Source organism: Oenanthe melanoleuca, chromosome 8 (assembly GCF_029582105.1).
Source record: "Oenanthe melanoleuca isolate GR-GAL-2019-014 chromosome 8, OMel1.0, whole genome shotgun sequence".
In the NCBI taxonomy this organism is placed as follows: Eukaryota; Metazoa; Chordata; class Aves; order Passeriformes; family Muscicapidae; genus Oenanthe; species Oenanthe melanoleuca.
In genome coordinates this window covers 28,947,050-28,973,629 of record NC_079342.1, presented here as the reverse complement: position 1 = coordinate 28,973,629, position 26,580 = coordinate 28,947,050, and the positions used below count along the sequence as shown (strand labels likewise).

At 42.8% G+C, this 26,580-nt stretch overlaps 1 protein-coding gene across 8 annotated transcripts in view; it reads left to right on the top strand.

Moving 5' to 3' along the window:
• The window catches only part of RABGAP1L (RAB GTPase activating protein 1 like), a 260,444-nt gene that overhangs the window by 205,175 nt on the left and 28,689 nt on the right, over positions 1-26,580 (top strand). Inside the window, exon 1 of one of the 8 annotated variants that reach the window (XM_056497055.1) lies at positions 17,864-18,807. The exons of the other annotated variants lie outside the window; for them this stretch is intronic. Within the exon in view, the coding sequence (XP_056353030.1) occupies positions 18,697-18,807 (111 nt within the window). The 5' untranslated portion in view covers positions 17,864-18,696. Of the gene's footprint in view, positions 1-17,863; positions 18,808-26,580 lie in introns of those variants that run through there. 8 annotated transcript variants of the gene reach the window in all.

Below are 26,580 nucleotides of genomic sequence, written 5' to 3'. Positions count from 1 at the left end.
ACTTCCTTTGCTAAATAAATTAATGCAATTTCCTAGACAGTAGTCTTTAACCACAATTTGATTCTGCAATTCAATCAAAAGTAATAAAAAAAAAAAAGAAAATCTCATCTTCAAGTTATTAAATCATCATAATAATTAGTAAAGATGCAGAAATCTGGAGAGAAACTATTTTCGAGGGTGTGGAGCGATGGGACAAGAGGCAGTGGCTTTAAACTGAGAGTAGATTTAGATAGGATATTGGAAAAGAATTCTTCCATGTGAGGGTGGTGAGGCCCTTGGAACAGGTTGCCCAGAAAACTTGTGGGTGCCCCATCCCTGGAAGTGTTCAAGGCCAGGCTGGATGGGGCTTGGAGCAACCTGGAAGGTGTCCTTAGTGGAAGGTGCCCCTGCCCATGGCACAAGATTGAAAGAAGATGAGCTTTAAGGTCCCTTCCAACCCAAACAGTTTTTTGATTCTGTGTTAATAAATAATCTCTTAAATCTAGGCATTAATTCAGTTTGCACACATGGCTCAGGGGCCAGAGTGTCACCTTTAATCACTCAGTTACTGTGACAACAGAGCTACAAAATCTTGAGCTTCAACAGTTACCCGTCTCAGGTGCTGCTGCAAATGGCACCAGCCAGGAGGGTGCTCCTCACTCTTTACCTGAGTAAGAAATACAGGTGTGCGTTCACTAATATGCACACACACACTGTGGCTGACGTAACTTCAAGAGGCTCAGAGCTTCATGCATCAACTTCTGGGGGAAAAACAGTTAAACTATAGCTGAAATTCTTCACAGAGTCAAGCGGCTGTCAAGCAGCTCCTTTTTAATCTCAGAAATCCTTTGGTTAACTATAGTTTAGAGCACAAGATCAATGCCCTTATTGTGCATCCTTGTGATGAGCAATTTCGTGGCAGTCTGAGTGAGCCACCTGCATGTGCCACCTGGGACACTCCCTTTTTACACAGCAGGGAATATTGATTCTATTTCAGCCAGTCAAGAGCAGTGGGAAGAACTGGAAAAGAGATCAGGGCTTTGCTTCCTAACTGCCTAATGAGGATGCCATGTTCCACTTGCACATCCCAAGGCACCTATTGCAAGCAGCTGGATTGAATAATGCCTTTACAGTCTGAGAAACTGCTTTCCTTACCTTGGGCTCATTTCTTTTCCCATTGTCGATGACACACAAAAACTTTATTGTAAGACTGTTCCTTTTGATGATTTTGCAATCTACCAGACCTGTCAGAAATGGAGAATAACTTCCACTGCATTACTTTCAAATGCTAAATAGTCCTGAAAACAGTGTGATGTCTTTCCTCATGAGGTAATAGTGAAAGGGATTTCTCTCACTGAAATGAGCTGTGTCTGGTGCCAGAGAATACAGACCCCAGCACAGTTTTCTGCATTCCAGCTGATTGTCCAGGCTGTCATACTCAGGAAAGCTTGTATGGACACAAATCCTGTTGCTTTAAGTAGCAGCAGGAAGCTCTGAGGCAAATTTGGCCCTTGTTTTTCTTGTAATGCAAAGTGAAATGTAGGTTTGGGTTATAATGAACTTCCTTCAAAAGAACTTCCTTAGTTTTTCCCTTTTCTAAGCACAATGTAAAGCAGGGCATGTTCCATTTGCAGTAGGAAGGACATGTGGTAGGAAAGGAACATCTTCCTTGGCACAATTTGTGTTTCCCAGAATTCTGACAAGGGGTTCTGCAAAGGCAATTACTCTCTAGCCGAGGGGGATCTGGTTTAGCCATATGTTTTTTTCTTTTGTCCCAATATGCACTAGAGCCATCTTCTCCAGCCAACATGACAAATCCAAGTGCTTCAAGACTCGATAAAAACACTTCTGGTCAGGATCAGGGGTGTAAAGGGGAAGAAAGTGCTGCCTGGACTTGGTGACCCTGGAAAACTTCTACCCCTGCTTTCTGACAGCAGAGGAACTCCCAGCCTGGAGTGAAAATGCTCATCCCAGGTGCAGCACTAATTGCTGAGGGGAATTGGGAGCATGGCTGGTTGTGGGTCGTGCCAGAGCCCATCTCATGTTTCTCTGTTCTTATCCATCTCTTTCTATAACAAGGACGGTCTCCTCTGGTGGCTGAGTCTCTAATGGAAAGGAGCAGCACATTTATAGGTCCAGCTGGGAGCTCATGCCTGGGCTTGTTGGGAGCCCAGGCTCCCCTGAGAACAGCCAAGAACCCCTCTCTATTTTCCTTTAATCTTTCTTTATTGTGACATTCACAAAATGTTAGTAATGATCCTGTCTGGCAGAAGAACTTTACGATGCAGCGTTTGTGGGTCCCTGTTTAAACAACAGAACTATTTCCCTATATAACTTGTGGATTTTCAACCTTTGATCCATAATGCAGGAATATTACAGAAGATTATATACTGTCATAGGAATTTGGGGAAAAAACTGCTGGAAAGGTGAAAAAACCTGAGAAATATTCAAGTCACTGATGTAAGGGGTTTCACACATCTGGACTCATTAATGAGGGCTCAAGTAAAACAAGCACCTGTTGTAAGGTTACATGGGTCTGGGTTTTGTGTTTGTTTCCTTTTTGTTGCTGTTACAATATAAAGTGAACTGTAAGGATTAGGAAGAGAATATAAACATCTGTGCTCTGGGATGCTGCTCAGAAAGATCAGTAATGATGGCTCTTATTTTTTTAATGTGCCTCAGCTTGCACTAATTGACTTAAACCAGCATTTTATGCTGAAGGCAAATTTGTTGCCATTAGAAAAGAAGGCTTGTCTGCTCCAGTGGTGTAAGAACATACAGCACCTGTATGAAGAAAAGTACTAAGCTTTTACTCTGGTGACCTTGTCCATATAGAATGAAATTACAATATAATTCAATTCTGACAGTCTGGAAACCATGGCAGTTGACATAAAGTGGTATTTCAGGAGAAATAAGCATGTGTTTTCATACATCTTCTCTTTCAGTCTCCTAAGTGTTATTGATGCTATTTGCTTGTCCTGCTTCCCTTGCTCCACTCTTAACATACATTCAGAACACAAAATTCTGGAAAATGTGCAACAGTCAATCATAGTTAACCTTGTAAATAAAATCCAGTGTGGTGGAAAGTGATGTGAGCTGGTTCCTGCATGCCTGGTGTATTTGTGTTAATATAGCAGTACTTTTTAATCTCTTTGGAGAGGTTAAATCCTGGTATGCACATCTTCAAGGGCCCATTTAGGAAAGCAGAGAACAAAATTCTGTTTGAATTTTGATATGGTCTTTGGTTCTTGTGACCTAAACCAAGACTCTCCTCCTTCAGTCAGGAATTTTGCTCAGACTCAGGGAGAACGAACAACTCCAATGCTTGACTCTGCAAATACCCCAGAAACAGATGTTTCACAGCAGGATTTTGTCATCCCTTGTTCAGAGGAGGAAAACCTGGAACTGTGAGCTCAGGCACAGACAACTCAGCCTGCAGAAAGGAGAATTGCCAAGGTATTTTCCATCTATGTACTTCTCCAGCACCAGAATCACATTATTCCCAATTAACTCTTGTAGCATATAGGTTGTTTTGTGTGCATTAGGAATATCGCAGTGCAGTCAGTTATCTCTGTGTCTCTCCCTTCTGAGACTTGTCATTATACCTTTGATAAGTCACTTAATAGGTTCATTAAGGAAATGGACAGTATCTCATCTAAGTGTTTACTCACGGAGCCACAGTCGCCTTCCTTTCAACCCCAGACAAAGAGGGAAACAAAACATTGCCAAATGCATCTCTTTGTGCAGCTCCCAAAGACACAGAAGTAATTTTTAAAGTTGTAAGGATTGAAGGCAGCCATCCTGCTCTATACGGTGTAATTTCCTGCCTGTGGAACTGGGGATAGCTTCTAAACCCTCCACCTCACCACAGGAAAGATTAAGTGCTGTGATAGGACACTCACCAGGATAAAATGCAGGTGAGAAGTTTCCCTGCTCCAAGTAAATTTGGTTCACCGGTGGCCCCCAGATGGTTTTCACTGTTGCTGAAGTGCCACACAATTACAAGTTATTGTAAATAAGGAGTAAAATGAGTTACCACGCTTTGTGTGTGTATAAAGCAAGGAGCAAGAGTGTGTTTTCCCTTTGCGCCTCCTGTTGGATTCCTGGACAAGCCACTTAGTCCCTCTGCTGACCCAACTACCATCCCATACCGCCTCTAAGTGGATCATGTGCCACACAGGTCCCTGGCTGTGCCTTGCTGCCAGGATCCAGCTGCATTTAGCAGTGGAAAACAATTGACTGATACACTCCATCCCCAGATTAGATGACCCAGAAAAACCTTTCATCCAGAACTCTCATTTAAGTCCTCCACAAAACATCCATGTGTTGTTCTTGCTGCTCTCATAGCTCAGTTCTCTCTGGTAGGTGCTGTCTGTATGATGATCCTCTTCTGTGTCCGCATGAGGTTGTTCCAGAAGGCTGGAGAAGCAGTTGTGTTCAGAGGAATTACCTGGCCAGAATAAGTGGATTTGTATTGCTGAGATTCTGTTACTTAAAGATTCACAGGGCATACATTCCTTTAGTGAATGCAGAGATGGCATGGAGATAAAACCTGAACATGCAATGCTGGGGAAATATTTTAGGTAACTGCCACTGAAAACATGCTCTATGGTAAGCTGGCACTAACATAGCCAGGGGAGTCCAATAGAATTGGGTATGAGCTATTTAAGATGGTTAATAAGTAATTAACCCAGGAGGTGACTGTGACAGACATCATTTTAATCAAGATTGAATTACTGGTTTCCGAGGCTTGCTCTGGAATTTATCAGTTTGCTGGCAGGACAAAGCCTCTCAGCCACGTTAATTAACAGTCCCTGCATTCAGGAACCCCTCCAAAACGATGGCCACAGGATCAGATTCACCAGTTACTTCTTTCCTCACTGCTGCTAGGAAAGGGCCACCTCCCCACATTTCCATTCAATTTGTCTTTTGCTGAAAAGATGCTGATTTCATGCTCTTTTACCCTGCTGCAGCTAGCCTGTTGCTAAGCAACCTGCAAGATACTGAAGAGGCCAGGGTCTGGGTGCTTTTTTTCAGCCCACTCCTATTCTTATTTATTTATTTATGCATCTTATTTACATAGCTAAACAGATTTCTTCCCTACTGCAGAAACAGAGCCACAAGCCTCCAAGTTGCACTAGGGTGCCTTGACTTGCATCATTGCTTGTCCAGCACCATCCTCTGCCCTGTTTTTCCTGTACATCAGCTAAGGAAACTTCTCAGGATATTTGTTCAACTGTAGCAGCATCCAGGAGTGTAATGGAAGTATGTTTTAAAGGCATAGCTGGCCATGGGCTGCATACCTGGTTTTTGGTCACAACAGTGCTTGATGGAAATAAAAGGGTCAGAACAACTATGGCTTTAAGCCATTTTTTTTTCTTACTTTATTTCTGACTGCTTTAATTTCAGTAGTGTCCACATTCTAGGCTTCCTGTAGCCTAGCCAGCTCTGTCAAGAGTGAGGAGATGGTTATTCTTCCCTGCCCAGCAGTGCTGGGAAGAGCCCTGCAATACAGGCAGTTCTGCAGGACCAACTGCATTTTTATAGGGTGAGGTTGGGATCCCAGCCAGGGCATAGCTTTGTCTGTAATTGTATCCACAGCAGGAGCAGGTTGCTGATGGAGTGTGCACTGCACAGATAAAAACTGGTGGAGCATTTATAGTGGCTACACATGGAGAGCAGAGGAGAGTAGAGGTGTAATGAAGATGTTGCTCTGCCATTTGTTCCAGATGTGCTTCCAAAACCAGAGAAGATGGAAGTGGTTGCTCTGCTCTGTTACATCCTGCATTGCCCAGAGAACCTCCTTGCCAAGCAGAAGATCAGTAGCACTGATACGAGTCGCTTCTCGCAACCAGGAAATCATTAAGCAGGAAATATTGCACCATAGCATGGCTGTCCTGTTTATCTCTTTGGTGAAAGCACTACCACAATCCTCAGTAAAAATTTCAGAGACAATTCAGGACCTCTCAGAAGCTGCACTATTTTGCACCTTCTGCACAATACCATAGTTTGAGAAAGGAACGAATCATGTAGAGATTTATTTGGAACAAACAGGGACAAAACTGTTTTTTCCCCCTATTTCCTTTTTGTTTCAGGAAGCAGAGCCAACATTCATGAGCTGAATCTCTGGACTATACTTCTTTGACAGATGTTGCCTTTTGGGCCTCTACTTACAGCCTTTGGTTGCACCAACAGCTTCTTTGTCTAACTGCTGTAGTTTTCATTCTGGAATTCTGTTGGCTAAAAAATAATTTTTCTGCTTTGATGATCCAGCTATTACCTGACTCTTTGGAGAAGAACAGAGAGAGGTACATGAATGTTACTGTCTGAGGGTCTCTTTGTGCCCAAGACCACTCAGATGGACATAGGATTGTGGTTCAAGGCGCAGGGTATTCTTGAAGATGCCAAAGAAAGGCTGCAGGAGACAATCGTCTGGTCTCAAGGTCTGTTTTTTATTTCTTATCTATACAGTGTTCACGCTCGCGAGCAGCAGTCTGGTCAGCACCGTGTTCAGGATGAAAGTCTGCCCACGAAAGGCAGGACTTATTTTTTATACCTTAAACTATGTATTCTATGTTTACACTATCTTTCCAATACTACAATATCTTATTACTATGTCCAGTCTTGTCCCCAACTAATCTGTGATTCCCAGCATCCCTCACCAACATGGAGAACAAGAAGAAGAAGAAGAAAGAAGACACCACACCCCAAATTCTCCATCTTGGCCTTGTGGCTGCTAATATAAACAATCCCAAAAACTACCTTTTCTACATGCTAACTATCTAATTCACACTTTAGTTTCCCTTAACGGTTGCATTTCTTCTCTGAGAGAAGGCAGATGTTCCCATGGTGCAGGATCCAGCTCTCGGACCCCCCTGGCTCTATTCGAGGGTCTTTCAGGGGTCTGACAGGGGGGTTCTTGCACCCACAGAGGGTCCAGAGGGACTCCCTGGACCCCCACACATGAACACTTGGGTTTGTACATACAGTCCTGCAAAACAGGGGTTGTGCACAAGCCCAGGTGTAATTTTTTTAACATGGAAGTGAGAAGAGGAAGGTGATGTTTTAAGTCCAGACTTAGTTTTCTTCTTACTTACTTTAAGCATTCAATTACTCATTTAGAAAGCTAAATTATATCTGAGTGGCTTGGCATGCTTGTGATGTACTCTCATTTTTTCAAAGTAGACTCTTGATCTTGTCATTTATGACACAGCTGTCACTGGGGTGTCCCCACTTGTTTACACCCAGAGGGGTGGTGATTATAAAACCTTTGCTGACCACCAGTTCCGTGTAGTTTTTTACGGCTGAGATTTCACAAGCCAAGCTGTGCTGTTTCTGTCAGGTGTAGGTTTTGGAGCTATTGTTCACCACTCAGGTGCTCCAGCAGGTGGAGAAGTTACTCATGTATCCTCTCAGCTGAGACGTGAAGAAAGCACAGGAGACTTGGTATCAGCCTGAATGCCCAGGATTAAGTTCTACTGCCCTGAGAGAGTTTTTCAGGTACATTTGAAAAGAAGAGTTAACACATCTTAATTTCCTTGGTTGAAGATAGGAAGAATAGGATCATTCCTATGGGGAGATGTCAGATAATTAAGGAACAGGAGATGATGTTTAACATCTTGAATTATACCCAGAAGCAGACAAGTGGCTGGGATGGGTGAGGATCTCTGCATTTCTCATTCTGGCTCTTCCCACCTGGCATACTCAGCTGTCAGTTGAACTTCCAGAGCTCTGGCAAAATGTGCAGTGGTCTGCAGTGCTGAAAAAGGGCAAAGTAAACCTGAGCTAACATGGGCATTGCAGGAGACTTGGCTGCCCCGTGCCCCTGTGCTGCAGACTCTTGTTCTCTCTTTGATGGTAGTGGGACCAGCCAGCTCTCTATACCCTGAAGTCCTCTAAAAGTATACCTCTGAAGTAACTCTGAAACATTCAAGAAGAGCAGAGGAATTCAAATCAAATCAAATCAAATCAAATGATAAACAGAGCACCAGTTGCGCATTCTTAATGGAAAAAATGAAAAAAAAAATTAAAAGTGAGAAAAAAATCATAGTATTGCCCAACAAAATATCTCAGATATTTTGCCATGCATTGCTGTTAAGGGATGGCTAAAGGCACCTAGAGACCAAGTTAGGGTGATCCATCTCCAGCTCAGTGGGCTTTTTCTCTTGCTGCTGTTACATTTAATTAGGAGAGATAAGAAAAATGACTCAGACCTGTTTCTGGTTTTTCTCAATTTCATAGTTCTAACTAGCATCAAGGAAATTACCCTTTTGGTTTTAGTTTTCCCCTTGAGATACCTTCACCCTCATGACATTACCGAGCACTGTCAGGGATATGCTCTACCACAAGTGTCACCAGTGAGACTCCTTTGTTTCACTCTCCTTAAAGCTGGGGATGTCCAGTTAATGTCCTGATAAATCATTTGCCAGTCCCCAGGCAACTCTTCAGTCGCAGGGGTGTTACTAAGTCCATGTGTATTTCTCTGGGGAAGTTCTGCAGTGAGAAATATCTACAAAAGAAAGATACTGTGTGGCATTCCAAGAAACAACTGTCATATATTTTTCATCTGTGATTCTATGTCTGCAAAAGGTAATCAAATCATTCACTCCTTTCAAAGAGTAATTATTTTTAAAGATGTGCCTGCTCATTGCAACAGGGTTGGACAAGATGACCTTTAAACATCCTTTCCAAACCATTATGTGATTCTGTGTGTGGAAACAGAGTTATTCTGTTGTCACAGTTCAGGTTCTCCTGGGTGGAAACACCAATTTTGTGTAGTGGTTTTGGCTTGCCAATTTGGGATTTCCCAGCCAATACACCAATTTATGTGGTGGGTCTCGTGCTGCCTAAATCACCAGTGCACACACTAGAATTATTTACTCACTTCCTGTTGCGAGATAGAATTAGGAGGAAGGCGAAACAGGCTCAAATTTTAAAGAGTCCAAAGAAAAACTTTATTAGTAGAAACTGTAAGGAAAAAACAAAAAAGAATCTGAATAAAACTTTCAGAAAACTTTGCCTCCCCTACAGCTTCTTTTTTCTTTCAGACTAACAACATGCAGAAACAAATCAGTCAGTCTGCCATCTCTAAAAATAGTCTGTCACCAATTTACGTAGGGAGAGGAGACTTCTCTTCTGTCTGTGGAGGCTTCTCCACAAGAAACAGTTTTCTCGTGGCCTCGATGTCACAGTGGACAGTGTCCCAGATGCCTGGGAGAATGGAAATCTGATCACTGTGTCCAAGTCCGTTCCTCGACTGACAGTCTTTCCACAACTGTTATCAAGACTGTGTCAACTTCTGGGGCACATAAGTTTAAGGATTAACAGTTCAAGCAAGGGCTCCCTTCATCTTTTGAAAACAGAGGTCTTCTCCCTCTCTGGGGGGCATCTGGGGTCTTCTCTCTGTTCAAACTTCTCATGGGATCACAGCTATTTCAACATCTACTTACTTTATCACAAATGTCTCTGCTTACATCTACAGTTAGAACATTTCATCCACCCCATAATGCATTTCTGTGACTTATAGGGAAAAAAGAGTCTGACATATCAATCATATCTTCTCTGTAGCCTTACCAAGAGGATTTCAGCCGAAGAGTGAGGAATCTGCATCAGTACCTTCTATCTGGTACCTGACTTCTATTTCACTGAGCTTGGTGTTTTCGGGTTGTTTATCTGTGTGTATCACTGTCCTTTTCTTTCAGTTAGTGTCTGCCAGTCTTATCTGGACAATGAAAGAGTTAATATCTTGCCTGGGCAGCACCTGTGCTGGGGCTGGGCCAGGAGAGTAGGGCCTAGTGGTGGTGGCTGCTCTGGCTACATAGGTGTTTTCTGCCTTTTACTGCCTTCAATTCCAGCCACTAGCTGATGGTCTTCCCCTCCCCCTGCCCAGCCCCTGCTGGGCCACACGAGCCCAGTGGAGGGGGCGTGGGGAAAAAAGCAGCCAGGATCTCAGCGGCCACCTCAGCAGTGGCAGCACCTCAGCTGCACCACGGGCCCGCCTGGCTGCACTGGGGAGGAAACCCAACCCAGCCAGCACTGCAGCAGAGGCAGGGCGCAGCCCCGCAAGACCCCCAGGCCACAGAGACGAGGACTAGTTACCTTCTGAGATACTGGAAATGAAAGAGAGATTCCCAGAGTTTGTTCATTTTAAAATATGAATTTCACAGAGGAGTGTCCATCTCTTTCAGTGGTTTAACAGGTTGTCAGTCCTCAAAACCAATCATTGATTGTTTTTTGTCAGACGTAGAGGAAGCCTAGCTGCTCCTCTCAGAAAAAATCACTTCTGTGGGTTGTCTTTAGTGCCAAACCAGTACATCTGTCAAAAATGAGAGAAGGACATCTATAACCTTTCAAACCATTATGTAGGTACCTGAACTTATATGGAATTCACCGTAGACAGCAACATAGCTTTTCTTTTTCATGTTAGTTATTACTTTCTTGTGAGTTGGTTTATTTTGCTTCATTGACTTTCTAAACAGTGAAAGTAATGATGGTGATCAGATAAAATATGTACTTTGGAAATACATTAAGGAATTTTATAGTGATAGAAGCCTCTTTTTTAGGACGTTTTTTACATATCATTCTAAATTTTATTGCATCCTTTGTTTTTCTTTGTTTGATGGGGTTTTGTTCCTTCAGATCAAGCAAAAACTAGCTCTCCCTCATTACCGGCACTTACCTTGTATTTCTTGCAGAAGGAATTTTGCACAAATACTTCCTCTACATGAAGGACGTATTAAAACATGAAGTACAGATTAGAAATTATGGCTCAGTTTTGTCTCTGATATTGGCCTCTAGCTGGACGTTGAGAGGAGCCAACAGGAGCATTGGGAGTGAGGGAGCTTCCAAGGGAGCTCAGCCCTTACACTTGATCTCAGCTTAAGCAGCGCTTTGTACCCAGCTTGAGCACATGGATATGAGGCGTAAATGTCCTCTTGCCTGTGCACATCTGTGCTGAGCTGGAGCAATTCCTTATATTGGTATTTTTTTAGGGAGTGTCTGATTTCTTTTAATTGAGTAGGTATCATAGTAGTAAGTAATGTAAGACATATAGTCAAGATTTTGAATAGAAGACAAGCTTGGAATAAGCCGGATGGGGAGAGTAGAAGAATGTATGGAAATAGCTTTGGTCTCTGGTTTCTGAAGAAATACCTTATTATTATGTAGAGCTCCTTGATAACTGGTGGCAGCATTTGCTTTCCCTGCCCCTCCCCACATACCATCTGAGCTCTTAAAATAAGCTTATTAACAGTCAAATCAAGACAGGGTAATCTTTAAATCACATGTAAATACAGAAGCTTTTCTCATTGTGTTACACTGAAGCATTAAATGTAGATCTCCCAGTGGGAGACTAGATCAGCACAGTTTTGTCTCCAAAATCATCTTATGAGAACAGAATTTTCCTTTCACTGTACTGGATGATGGTGAATAGGGATTTAGGGGCAGAAGATTATGTGGAGTTTAGATTAGTGGATACTGCTGGTAGTTTTATACTGCTGATCAGCTTGCATGGTCCTGATCTTCCTTTCACCCCTGGAGCTGACCTGTGCAAATTCCCAGGGAATTTGTGCAGGGGAGTACAGAGATTTAGCTGCTTTCTGCCTTTCCTAGCAAATGGGTGTTTGGTCTAATGCCTTCTCTGAATCAGCTGTTACTTTTGGTATCAACATCTACCAGCAAGTGCTGTCCGCTGGACTTTTTTGGGCTGTGTTCAGTCCAAATTAATGACCTCCAAATTAATGCCTTGATTTTTAACTCCAGCGTTGAGGGACATGCCACTCTCCTGGAAGGTGTCAGTGGTTTGTACTTTAAATGCAAAATACATGAAATTATCTCATTTCAGAGTCATTGGGCCTGCCTCAATGTGTCTCACAGTCACTCTGTGGTAAACCTCAGGGAAGGTGCCTGGACTGGTCTGCCTGGTTTAGCCCAGTTTGGTTGACACCATGTGCCATTTCCTGCTCACCCACAACACTTCAGTCTTAATTACTCATTATCTCATCTTTCACGTAATCACAGGGCAGGTTCATTTTTTGTTTGGTGAATATGCCATTACCGTTTGCTGCTTCCATATAGAAATGTCTCACCTTTCCCATGGTGTCAGTGAGGTACCAGCACAGCCAAGGGTGTCGTGGTGAGTTTGTTCATGGCCAGCTCCTGCGGGATTGATGAAGAGGATGTACTGTGGTCCTGCCTTTTTCTTCCTATTACTTAACTGCAAGAATTTCTCATTATATCTGCCTCTCCAGCCTTTGCCTCTTTCCCTTTTTTTTTTATTGTCCCAGACTGAAGGTCAAGTGCAAAATGATAGTCAGTACAGTAAATAGTAAAGATTTTACATAGTAAAATCTGACCTGAAACAGGGCATTTCAGGTCATCTAGGTAAACATGTCACTGCGTTCTCCCTGTGCAGCATGGCTGGTTCAGCACTAGAGCAAACTTGACAGACATCAGTAATAGTACAGCTTAGAGTTTTCCATTTTTCATTAATTTTACCTTTATTAGTCTTGCTTAGGGATGTAGGTAAGGACCATTAACTCCTTTTTGGGAAGGGAATGAAAAATATGAGGAATGTATCTACCTTGAGAAAGAAAGTAAAATATGGGTTTAGAATGAGAAGGCCGGAATCCTGGGCCCTGTGTGAGTCTCTCTATGTGAAGATGTCGCTATTTAATGTGCTGATTAATGTTAATTAGTATCTTTTGTTTGCTGATCATCTGCTGTAAGAGAAAATACAGCATGCTGTTTGGGTGAAATCCCTGAATCAACCTGCACAGAAACCAGGCCAGAAATCCATGTCAGTCATAAATACAAAGCATTCCTATAAAGTATTATGCTCATTTTCTTGGATAATGTGCTTGACCCATTTTTTTTCTTTTCAATACCAAGTGAAATGATAAATGCAAAAAGTTTAAAATACATTTCAGGTAGTGTTGAGTTTATTATGGAATTCAGCTCTAAATGGCATTTGTGTGGTCTAAATGCCATACAAGCATTATTCAGTTTTTGGATTAGTAGCCGCAGGGAATATCAGAGACACTTGTAATGGAAAACATGTTGTTAATCTTTGTCCATTCAGCAGCCGGGGGACCTGTTGAGGGACCTGTTGGTAGTGATTTGGCTTGGTGAGCACAGGTTTAGGCACAGGTTTTCCTGGCCATGGCTGTGGGGCAGGAGTAGGAAGGTTCTTGGTACCTGGCCCTGCTCTGAAGCTGTCACCACTTCTCTGAGTTGCAGAGTTGAGTTGTTTGTGGATGTCTGCTGTCATGGAACTAGAGATAAAAGGACCCCAAAGAGAAGGACTGACAGGTGGCAGAAGCCTGCTGTTTTTCAGGAAATTATATTCCAAGACAGATCAGGAATTTCTGCCCATTCCTTCTGCATGGTTTCTGTAGTGTTCTTACTGCTCCAAACTAGCCTGGCCCATTCAGAGGGCATAAGGCTGGAGGAGTGTTTGCCTATTGGGGAGCTCGCTGCCTCTAGCTTTTCCAAACAGGAAAAAAAAATACCCTATTTTGCCAAAACAAAAGGATGGAGAAAGAGGAAATATGCTCTGCTCATTTGGTTATATCATGTAAATACAAAGTATGACCCAAATATCCTGTAAAACCTGTTTTTTCAACAGCCAAAATTTGGAATTTTCAAAAACTCACACTAAGATTCAGTATGCCTTCTCTTGGTATCAATACTGGCTCAGGGATGTCTGTGTGGTAGTACACAGCTCTTTGTGAGGCTAAGAAGTAAAATGCACTGATAGTTTGGTTGGAGTCCTGTGCTGCCTTTGCCACCGGAGAAACATGAACAAGCAAAAAGTCAATGCAAGTCTAACCCAGATTCCCAGTCAAGAAGGAGCAAAATATTTTTGGCAGACAATTCACATCTGAAGAAAGCTTAGCTGGAGAGAAGAATTAACTTCTATTGCTCTTAGAAAAAGTGATAGTTGCAGGATAAGAAGGATGTATGAAAACATAAAGTAACAATGTGAATTTAATAAATTAAAAATCCAAAATAGGTTCATTAATTCATTTTAAAAGCTTCAGAATAATCGGGAATGGACTGAGCTGAATAATGAGCACATACCTGTAGGCTGGTGTCCCAGCTATGCTGCTGTTTAATCTTTTTAATGTTTGTGTGGCTTTAGAAATCCAAACAGGGAGATTTATTTTGGGCATGCCTTATTTAGCTGTAGTTCCAGGTTATGTAAACCCTGAAATGAAGAGCAGACTTGACCCAAACCCGTAAAATTTCAAGTGCTAGTAAACACCTCAGTGAGGAACAGAGCAAAGACACAGAACAGAATTAGCTGAAAATGTGCTTATAGATATCCAGGGAGTGAGCTCCAGTAGGCTGGGCAGTGATTGGCTGGTCTGCTTTTCCTGTTTTGGAGTTTCAGGGTGTTGCTGATAATGAATTTTTCTTTCTTTAATCATCTGTAGGGACACTGTGGAAGAAAATCCTTATGCATCAGTTGTTGCTTGGAAGCACAAGTAGGTTTTTGTGTGGCATGCAGCAGATTTGGGGAGGCTGGAAAAGGAGAATTTGGGTATTTGGCACCATAAAACAAAAATTCTCAAGTCCTCAGCTCTTCACTACACAGTTTTGGGCTACACAGTACCATTTAGGGGGAGTGCATCACCGGTGCGTCAGGAATGCCTCAGCAATTCCAGCCATACTGACGTCTGCCCCACTGGGAGGGCATATTCCCTCTCTGCAGTGGGATGGCTTTGTTGGCTTTAATCTGCAGAAATGAGTTTACAATTGTGCCTGCTTTCAAACCTAGCAAGCTAGTTGGGAGAATTTAGCCCGTAACTGTATGTGCTAAAGCACACTAAGCCCAGATTTTTCCACACACTTGGAGATTTATTTTAGGAGAAACACAGGTGCATACACCCACTACTTTTGGAAAAAAAATAATAAGCCATGCTAATTTGACATTTTAAATTATAAAATTCTTGGAGAAGCAATCACCGATCAGTCAGAGCCTGGAAATTGCATCTCTGGAATGGTGCGGGTAATTCCTGCAAGCCATGGTGACTTTGCATTCCAGTCTCAGGTGGAATCCAAAAACATGTCTAAAACTGGAACAGAGTTCCAGTTTCTGCTGCTCTCTGATGGTTAGCAACCCTTTGTGGGTGAGGAGAGAATAGATATGTGTGTGATCCACAGCATTTTTCTTGTAACCCAGGTGGTTTTCATTTGCTGGATATCTAAAAAAGCCCTTCGTGTGGGTTCAGAATTACAAGAAGAGCTGATACTATCATTATTCATTCTCACTGGGGGAAAAAGACATGTAAACTTATCTTGAAGACTGCCAAATTCCATTCCAAGTGCTCTGAAAGGGTTTTTATGTTTCCTTCTCTGAGAACAGCTATGATCTTCCCGGATTCATTAATGCATGAGAAGCAAATCACAGAAAAGGCCTTTGTGGAGCTGGTAGCAGGAAGGGAGCGCTTACCAAGGCGCTGCACATACCTCACTTCCCTGTCTGTCAGAGATCCTATCCCTGTCAGATAGCAGCAAGACATTCCTGGGGGTGGAGTGAGAATGAATTTATCTTGGGAGTGAGCAGGATATTGCTTTGCTAGGAGAGCTGGTTTGCTCAATTCAGGAATTTTCCATTCTGTATTAACCACTGGCATATAAATCCCAACAACTGCAATTAGAGCTACTTAGTTTAACAAGTTAACAGTTTTCTGCAGCTCACCTGTCCTTCTGCTGTCTCTCCTCTGTCTCCTGACTGCTTGGTTGCACCACTTCTCCAAAAATTCCTGCTTTAGAGGTATGCTTTCACAGCTGTATCATGGAGGGGGCTGCGTTTCCGATCCTTTAGGAAGGCTGCTGCAAGGTAGATGTGGTGTTAGACAGAGATGTGCTCTTTGCTGTAAGGAAATATGAATATTCTATGTGGGTTTTATTGTCATTTGGTAGATTTTTCATCACTTCAGCACCCAAAAACCCCAATAGTGGGGAAGGCTCTGTATGGAGGGGCTGGGAGGAGTGTGCCCTGTGGCCTGAGGAGGTGGTGCAGTGCACCTCTGCTTGCCCTTTCCCTTCCAGCTACTCTGATGTGAGCAGACTGCAGTTGTGCCTGGGTAGATGTGTTTGCTTTGGTCAGTTTAATTCAAAATATTTAGTTTACTTGGCTTGATAGTTATAATTTTGTGTGCTGATTCACAGCACAGGCTGTTAAAAGGAATGTAAAATGCAGGATCATAGGGATTTACAGGCAGCTCAGCTTCATTAGCTTGGAACAATAGAAAAACATTCTATTTAAAGAGATGCATCAGCCGATGTCACAATCAGTTGTTAGTTCTTGCAATTGCTAGTTGGAACATGCAAAAATTATAATCCCTTTGTTATGAATAGGTATGAGAATTGCTGAACTAATTATACAATAATATGCAGATGTAGTTATGTTAAATAACTGTCACCTATCTCTCTAAGAGAAAAAGAATAAGGTAGTTCTGATCCATAATTCCTTATAAATGGAAATGCCTGTTAGCTAAATTAGGGGAGGGGTTCAAGTTGCTGCAGCTGTGGAGTATGTTTGATAATTTGCATTCTCCACCTCCTGCCCTAATTGCAGAATTAAATTTGACTTCCATTAACATGGGAATGTTCGTTGTTCCACCACCTGCTCCCTCCCCTGTGCCTACCTGACTGTTCCAAGGTAGTGCCAGCCCCTGTTGGGAGCCCCTGGCGCGGGTGCCAGCAGCTGGGAAGGGATGTGGGTAGGGACTGTACCTCTGGGAGCAGTTGCCTTTGCCAGCGCACTGCGGAAAGGCCAGGGAGCGGCCACGAGCAGCCCCACACTCTGAACCTGTTCTTCAGGAAGACATCAAAGTCCCCTCAAGGCAATGGACGTGAGGAGGAAGCAGCGTTTAAAGGCTTCAGAAAACATGAGCTGTGTTTGCAATAGCGGGTAGGCATTTTATACAGGTGACATGGAGACCCACCTTCTCGTTAGCCGGGCTGAAATCTGAAGTCTTTCTACTGCAGGAATTAATTGGAAAAAGTTGTCTTTGAAGAAAAACAAGGAAAGAACGCACTATAGGTGTGTTTCAAAGGAAAAATATCTTTCTTCATCCTGCAAGGGTTAAGCATGATCAGAATCCGCCTTAGTCTCAAGAGTTTAACCTCAAGTGATGCATTTTTTGTTTGCCATAAGCCTATTAGAACTCTCTGTTTCCTAGCAATAACGTGTAATTTCTCCCCACTATTTAAGTGGAAGAGATCTTAGGATTTTAATCCTGCCTGCTAGAGCTGTTGCTCAAGTTTCCTATTCAAATGCAAATAGCACCTGGTACTATTTAGATAGCTGCAGTCTTTGATAGCGATACTCCAGGAGGAGAGGAAAAAGAAAAGCAAGGTGGTCTGACTATTCATTCTCGAAAGGGAGAGTGTAACCATATGCTACACCAACGTACTGGACATTTCTACCAGATTTATTGCATCCAGCACAGACTCTTTTTGGAGACGGATGGCCAGAATGATTTCTGTTTCTTGAGCAGGTATGATATTTCACCAGGAAGAAAAGGCTTCCAGAGGAGATAAAAATTTAGTAGACGGAGTTTCACCTTGGCAGATTGTCCTGAAAGGACTTTCTTCTGGGATGTTTTGTTTGTTTCTTCAAATCCTGTATTGTTTTCTAGATTTTCATTTGTGGTTTTCAGAGTACTGATTATTAATTATTTTTTCTGTATTTTTTTCTTGTGCTGTTTTTGCTCTGTGTCAGATAAAAGAAGTTATGATAGATGAATTAGGAAGTTAGGAACAATTTGAAAAGCTGCTCCACTATTTAAGATTCAGAGACAAGAGATAACATATTACTTCTTAACTAAAACAAGACCAGTGCCAGATCTAAGTTAAAAACCTTCTTTTGTGGAAATTTTTAATTATATAAATTGTTTTAATTTCACTTATGGAGATACCTGTTTGTCCAAGAAAGAGCTTTACAGCCTTGTTGCATTTTTCAGGGCTGTTTTACCTTCTATTACATGTGGAAACTGGAGGACACTTTTTTGGAGGGTTGTGACTTGATACCGTCATCTTCCTGCTAAAATCAAAGTATCTACGGGGTACAGAATGCAGTTGAGATCTGCAGAAAAGCAGAAGTGAGTGTTTTAAAATATCTTAAAAGAGAGATTTAGAAGTTGGCAGAAAATTTCAAGGAGTGCTTGAAAGAAATCAGCATCATACCAATCTCTGTGAACTTACAAATAAACCAGAAGCAGCAATTTGTTGGAAGGAAAGACTCTGCTGACAGGAATATCAGCTTCCATGGGAGAAACTGGATATAAAGAATGAACAATTGCTACCAAACTGGAGAAACAGAGCAGTGATTTCAGTGCTACTGTCAAGCACTGATAGATCTTTTCTTGTTTAATACTAATCTCTTTGTCTCCTGCTGTTTCATCTTTGGCCTAATACTGGAATTAAAACAGGTTCCTGCCATTCTCCAAACTTCAGCAAATGCCTTTTGCAAGCCAGGTGTTGGGAGTGTGAGCAGATGTGCTGTGTATGCTTCCCATGACACCAAAGGCGCCCTTGAGAGGAAAACCCGAGCATGAGCTGATTTGCTGGGTCATGTTTTCTCTCCCCTGACACTCCTTCCCCATGACCGTCTTCACCTGGGTGTGAACAACTGACACGGAGCTGAGCCAAGGCTCCACCTTGACTGTGAACCTGCTCAGCCACTAACGGCAGCCTGGCAGCAAAATGATGGAAGAGATCTCCATAGTGGTCGCTTATGATGCCCATGTGTTTGGCCAGCTGTGCGATGAGGATTTTCTGGCCAATCTGGTGGCAGTCAGCAAACCCAAAGCTATGGTAGGTGTTCCTTTGCCAGTAATGCTCAAGGTTATACTTTGTCCTAGAGTTAAGTCCTTCTGTTGAAAAATTTACTATTTAGTGACCTTTTTAATTCTTTAGTTTCTCTTTTTATTGCTTTGTGATAGTAATTTATTACTTAGTTTCTATTTTATTACTTTTTCAAAAATTTGCTGTCATGCATCAACAAAATGAAAATCATCTATTTCAGAAGAAATAATTAAAATCTCTTTCTGGTCAGCTAAGTTTAGAAGAAGACGATTTGCTCAGTAGGATCATAGTTAGAATAATATTTTTTACATTATTTGAATAATAATTAAGCCAATCCAGCTGTAGACTCCTAGAATGTGAGTCAAGAGGTCTGGGAAGATACTGGTTCTGGGATGCAGGTACCCTCATCACTAAATAAGAGAGAATCAGTCCCTTCTTTGGGAATGGTGTTGTTCCACTTTTATACATTATGAAATCAGCATAAATATCTGTAAAAACCTTTTAGTTGAATGGAATAAGCTATTTCTTCTTAAATAGCATGTCTCTTTCTGTAAATGACATATAGAGTGTGATCATCCCCCTGTCATGGAGATCTCAGTGCTTGGAGGGAGCTGCAGGCTCTGAAATTTGGTGCAAGAGTTCATCTTTGGCCTCAGATCCTCAGCTGAGCCCATGTGGGAGCCAGGATGCCTAGAAGCAGTCAGAGGGAATGTTTTGAAATAAAATAAAAATGTACGTATAGCCATTAAGCTTAATGCACAAGCAGATGCAGTTAACATTTCAGGCTAAATACAAATAAACAAATTATTCAGTAGCCCAAAGAAATGTTTGTTTATAGATTTGGGGCTGGGTGTGTGTTTGTACCCAGTCAGTTCCTTTGCTGGGACAGGTGTTCTCAGAATAGGAAAATCTGCTTTACTGTGTCTTCTGTAAAGCTTCTCTTTGCTTGTTTCCTGCTTGGGTTTTTCTGCCTCTCCATGCTCAGGAGATCTTGGATACATAAACTCATTTCCTGCATCTCACATAGGATCGTTGAATCTCTGGATGTAAACCAGAATTATGCCTAATCCTTTTTTTTATGATGCTTTTTCCTGTCTCTGGCCTTCTTTAGGCCAGAGTTTTCAAGTTCCATTGTTAGACAATAAATATAGAAATTCAGTATAGACAAAACCATGCTCTAAGATGACCTGGTTCGGCACTGGGCTCCAAGCAGGCTTTAGTTAACAAGCATATCTTTTCCCTTGCTGAATATTTTTAAATACGTGGTATGGTATCGCTTAATTCACTGTCCAGCCACAGCCTTTCCTCTTGCTGCCTTAGCTGATTGCTGTGGCAGCATGTGTTACATTTCCTGGAAGGCCAGAGTAGGATCTCTTTCAAACAGGACCTGGTGTTGCTCAGGGAGAGTATCTTAGGATGAGTTTCTTTCAGCAAGGGATGATGAATAGAGCATTCTCTTGGGAGCTTCCTGCCCTGAACTGCTGGGGTGTTCTAGAGCTAGCACTTGCAGTTGCTGAATTAAAATCCCTGTAGTAGGAAGACATTTCATTGTGGCTTACCTTGTAATTTAAACCTTTGGGAAGTGCTGCCATGATGGGCTCAGAAATGGCCTCTGCAGATCTCGGCAGCTGCAGAGCATGAGTAGCAGGAACTGTGTTGTGGATCTCTAGATTCCTTTGGATCAGCTGTGAGTGACCAGGAAAGAGAGGAACTGGTGTGAAAACACCACATTGCATCTCCAAATGATTTTGGCCACTCTGAAAATAAGGTGAAAAACATTTCTCTATGAATTAACTAATTATTTCCTAGTAAACAGAGAATAACTGAGGGAGGAAAAGTACCATTATTACTTTTATTTAGAAGATCTGACTAATTTACTTTACTGTAAGGGTTTATTCTGATAAAGTTTTTTTGGGTTTTTTTTTGTTGTTTGTTTTTTTTTTTTGTTTGTTTGGGTTTTTTTTTGGTTTTTTTTTTTTGTTTTTTTTTTTAAATTTCCCCTGGGATCAAAGAGTATTAACATATTTGTGTATTAACATGGGACTTTGAGCAGCCTGGTCTAGTGCTGTCCCTGCCCACAGCAGAGGGTTAGAACAAGATGGTCTTTAAAGTCCTTCCGACCCAAACCATTCTAAGATTCCATGTTTCAGTGCATTATGCACTGGTAAAGAAGTTAAGAAATGCGGTTTTTGTTTGGTTTACACAGGAAACACCTAACTGCTTTTTAATTGGTTTTTGAAGGATATTAACTAAGCAAATAATGGTGCAAACAACCTGCAGAGGTTTAAAATGAAGTTCTCCTCAGGATTATAATAGGACCAGACAATGCATGAGAGTCTGCACTATGAAGGGACAGGACCTGTTGGCTCAAAAAGTTTCTTTCAGTTCTCTGCTGCTACATTTAACTACGGGACAAGCTGACAGTCAGGATAAGACAAATCATGTTGACTGTCACGGTCACTTCACAAAAGTGTATACTGTACACAAAGGGACGTTCTGCAGGAAGGATTTGTGGATGTTTTGTTTATTCTAAGCGTTAATATTAATAGCACAGGTATGTTGCAAACTGGGATTCATCTGTTGGGATTGCAAAATCCAGTTTCAGTTATTTTGAAAAGCTTTTCTATTACGTTGCTCAGGTTGCAGAGAATAGTTTAAAAAAAATGTTCTGTAAAGACTTTCGTTCTGTGGCTGGGATGGTCTTGTTGGAAGGCTTCTGGCACTACAAGCAACTCATTGTAGTTTCTTTGGGTTGTGCAGTGGGCCAGGGTGCACAGGAGTCTCTCTTGCACAGAGAGCCACTTGTCATGCATGACATCAGGTGACAAAGGGTTAACGCTGAAACCAAACTAGTCCTGGTTAGAGCTGTGCTGGTTCCTTTTGCTTCAGGCCAGCCCTGTGTGACCTTCTGACACTACCAGTTCCATGTAGGCATGAACTTGGGCACAGTCAGAATTATCTGCTGTTGTCTACATCATCTGTGTCCATCCCTTCTAGCAGTTTTTTTTACTGTAAAATATAGCAGTATTTTTATAATGTTGTTCTGATGCTCTTAAACAAACAGGATGTGGATGATGTGAGATAGGGCTTTGTTAAACGTGTTCAAAGTTATACTGTGTAATAGCAATCCTCCAACATATATTATAATAAAATTAGTTGTATTGCATTGTGACCATGAAATGCAGTTGTTTTGCTGTGTGGTCTTGCTTTCAGAATTTCAAGTTGTTCTGAAACTACTTTGCACAGACATGGAGGGCAGCATATATAAGTGGGCTGCTGTGCAGTTTGTGCAAGAATTGAGCAGCTTTACTTTGGGGAATTTCAATTCTCAGTTTATCTGCAGAAAACTTGGACTCAAGAGATTACAAAAATGCTATTCTAAGTAGTATAATCCTCTTAATCCACAGCTGAAGGATGTTCTTGTGGAAAGCTTCATTGTATTTCCATTTTCCTGCCTGTCTTGCTGTGTTTAGCTCTCTATTTGGGGGAATTATCAGCCATTTTATAGAAAGAAATTGTGGTTACACACTGGAAGACCCTGCCATAAGATTTTTAAGCTCTCAGCTTCTCATCAAAGCTGAACTGAGGAGATTTAGAGTGGATGGGTGAACTGCAAAGCGGGTGAAAAACTTGGGAGGCCTGGGAGAAGTGCAGTACATAGTCATCCATGTGTTGAAGTCTAAATGGCAGGGAGCTGAACATTTTTGGGGGTTGGTAGCGGGGTTGTGTTTAACATCTTCAGGCCAGGGCACCAGAAGAGGATGCACCCTGTTTTACAGGGGGCAGAAACTGGAGGGTAAGTGCTGGGCTGAGAGAAGCTTGTCGAGGTTCAGCAAGTACAAAGGCAAATTCAAAACCATAAGTAGGATAAGCTCCATCATCTCTGCAGGATGGGGTCTAAATCTTTAGAGAGCATGAGTGCAAGCTGGGAGTTTTGGTGGATAAGCTGTGCCCAAGGCTGGCTGTGCACAGATAAGCGTCAGTGAAATTTATCTCTCTCCCTGGATCCAGTCCTGAGCCCCCACAAAGACCAGGGCTAAAGCGAGTGGAGTGGAGTGGAGTGGAGTGGAGTGGAGTGGAGTGGAGTGGAGTGGAGTGGAGTGGAGTGGAGTGGAGTGGAGTGGAGTGGAGTGGAGTGGAGTGGAGTGGAGTGGAGTGGAGTGGAGTGGAGTGGAGTGGAGTGGAGTGGAGTGGAGTGGAGTGGAAGACTGATGGGAAGGCAGAGTCTGAGTGAATGGTGAAGGTTGGGAGAATTGGGGCATCTTAGCCTAAGAGCAGAAGCTTAGGAGGGATCTAATTGCAGTCTCCGGCCACCTAAAAGAAGGTCTTAGAAAGCAGAGAGCCAAACTCTGAGGCACACAGTGACAGGACCTTGCATTATGACAAATGGTTGTAATTTGCAGCAGAGTCAGCTCTGGCTCAGAACAAGGGAAAGCAGTTCTGTCCAGGGAGACCCTGGCATCTCCATCCTTGGAGACCTTCAGGAGCTGCATGCAGCATGCTCTGGCTTTGAACCTGCCTCTGCCTGAGCAGGAGCTTGGTCCATGTGCCCTGTGGAGCCCTTCCAATCTCATTTTTTCCTTGAGTCTCTTAATTTCTGCGTGTGTGGAATCTTGCGGTAGAGAGTCCCTGGCAACACTTGAGCTTTTGAAGCCCTGTAGTGGGAGATGCTGCCAGAGGAAAGAAGTTTGGTGGCTATTGTTATGGCAATTGCCTCTTTCCACAAGATAGAATCCTCTTTCCTTTCCAATACAAGGAGGGATCCTGCTTTCCAGGCTGTCTGGAGGAGCTGTCCCACCTCTGTCCCTCCCTCCTCTGCAGGCAGGAGCTGCCAGATTCTGTCGTGATCCTCTTGTCTTTGGAGCAGGTCCCTTGTGCTGAGGATTCTGAGCTCTTATATCTCTCACGGTGAGGCATTTACACTCTGCCCGAACAGTTCAGTCCCAAACAGTGCTCTGCTCTACATTCTCTTCAGCTTTTTTTCCTAGATGGGATATTACAATATTTATCTCAGTGACAACTGTGGGTTGACCTTTCCTGGTCAGCTTCTTTCCCCCATCCTTGTGCATCCCAGGGCTCAAATCAGCCTTTCTGCTGCAGCCTGGCTCCGACAGTAGAGTTACATTTTTGGCAGTAAGGTGGTGTATTATTTCCTCCCTTCTCTCTGTACCAGTGTTTATGCCTAGTCCTACAATGCTCTCCTGAGCTAATGCAGCTGCTTGTGGAGCTGAGCTATCAATGGTATTAATGCAGTGAACATTTTCAAAAATAATTAAATGGAAATATTTTTTCATGTTTGTTTGATCAGCTTGCCACCAAACAGTGAAGCAAGAGAGAGAGGGCTGTGGAGAAAGAGCTACGTTTTGCCCAGCTCATGGCAGGCTGCTTTCCCACCATGTGCCTCCCATTACCCTGTCCTCTATCCTTCCCATCTCCTCATGGGATTCTACCTGTAAGAAACAATACTCGCTTTTTAGAATTTCAAAGGTTTATTAAACCTTAACAAAAATGCAACAAAGGACTGAATAAGGAGAAAGAGCAGTGCTGGGAGCACAAGACTAAACTACCGTGTGCTCTGATGCTTTTATGCCCTTAGGCCTTCCCAACCAAAGTCTTATCGCTTAACTCCTTCTCTGCTGTCCATTTATGACTACTTTCTTGCATCTTCATTGGAGTTTAGCTGTAGTATCAACCTGGCCCTCCCCAAATGCCCGGATTACCCAGCTATCTGATGACCACAATTCAAGGGGAAGGGGAAGAGTACTGTGGAGGATGTATTAGAATAACATATACATCCACAAAACTTATCTTAACACACACACAGTATTTATCCTTTAATTGTGAGAGCCAAATATCACAGTACTCATCTATAACACACTCCCAGCTCCAAGCTGTAATATGTAGACCCCATGTGGACCTGTGGTCTGGAGTCAGCACAGGGTCATGTTTCAGCTGAGGAAGCTACTTCCAGAACTCAAATGTATGTGTACAGTTTCTGGTTCTTCTTCTGCACTGTTCTTTCTTTCTTTCCATGTGTCATCTGCAAATTCTATTAGTTGGATTGTATCTTTCACTTGCAGGCCACTGATGTAGAGACCCAGAATGTCATTGACCAAAAATGAAAGCTGTCACTGGATAATGAATTATTCCCTTTTGCCATGGCTTTTTGACCCATTCCCTGAGCTTTTTAGTTTATGTTTGTTGGGTATTCCTTGGAGGGTCTGGGTTTTAAGAAAATAAATCCCTCATGTGGTAGTGAAGCCAGTGCTAGAGAAGACTCTTAGAACTGTGAAGTTACTTTAATCAGAGTGTTGGAGGTTGGAATTTTTTCTTTTTCTTTCTCTCAGGGAATTTTCTCCTATTTGTTGCCTGTGAGATGGTAACGATGATACTTAAGAGAGACCAAAGATGTGGCTGTGAGGAGAGGAGGAGGAGGAATGGTGCCGTTTGCTACTCTCTCTGAGCTGAAGGCTTTGGGAAGTGCAGAGCTACCTATGACATTTTGGCTGGGGGGTTGAAGGGCTGGGCTCAGCTCTGAGCTCTCTCTCTTGCTTCAGGACCAGAGGGGGTAGGTGTGGTTTTGGTGCCAGACTATTGCTGTCAAGAGCATTCACTGCCACTGCAGAGTGTTTTTATTCTTCACTGTGTCTCTTTATCATGGGTGAGCCTCTGCTCTCAAGAGCAGCTGTTGACCTGGGAACTTTCTCAACACCCAACCTCAATGGGAAGGACACACTGACCCCAGACCCCTCTGAAGGCAGTGTCTCCCAGCTGCCTGTGGGAGCCCGGCTGCTGCTGCTCAGCCCTGCTTTCTGTGGTGATTTGGGGTTTTTTTGCTACACATTTATCTCCCAACACCCCTTGCCTACCTGGACACCCTGCAGCTCCTGGCAGGGCTCTGGAGATTTTTGCTACACTTGGTTCGCAGGGTGTGCCCACCTCTGCCATTCCAGCTAGTGCTCCGAGGGCCCTGGTAGAGCCCATTTCGTGATCTGGAGGGGCACTAGGTGCAGCTGCCTGCCCTGACTTTGCAAAGGAAGCCCCTCTTCGTCTCTTTCTGCTGGCTGTGCCGACCATCACCGCGCGAGGGGGACACGGCCGAGCTGGCGCCACAGCGGCCCCTGCAGGCGCGGGGGGATCATCACAGCCCTGCCTGGCCCGGAGCCACCAGTGCGCGCTGGTGGCTGGGACCCGTACATATATATATGGATGTATTCTAGTGAAGAACTGTTATTCCCGTATCTTTGCCCCCATAATTTTAAAGTTACAATAATTTGGAGGGAAGTGGGTTGTGTTTTCGATTCCAAGAGAGGTTCCTGCCTTGGCAGGCTTCTGTTTTTTCAAATGTAGACAGACAGATCTTGTAGATAAAGAGTAAAATGGGACCTACAGTTTATAACATGATGTTGGCGTGGAACCAGTTTTTTAGTCAGCTTCTTACCAGCTCTGCAGAGCATTTATGTGAGTTCTTGGTTTCAGTTTGCCAGCCAAAGTCATCCAGATGGGTTGATTTGTGGTGCTTGAATGCTATTTCCATACAAGGATTTTGGTCTAAGGGAATCTCTACTGCTTTAAGTATTTACTCTAAAAAACAAAGAGTGGACCAGATATCTCTTCTGCTTGTCCTGTCAGTACTTCTGCCCTGCAAAATCCTGCAGACTGGTTAGAGCTGAGCTGTTTTCTGGACCATTGTGACTCATTTGAATCATAATTATTTTTGAGTTGTAATTTTTAATTCATTTGAGCAACACTTAGAAATCCTTTCCTATATCCTCTAGAATA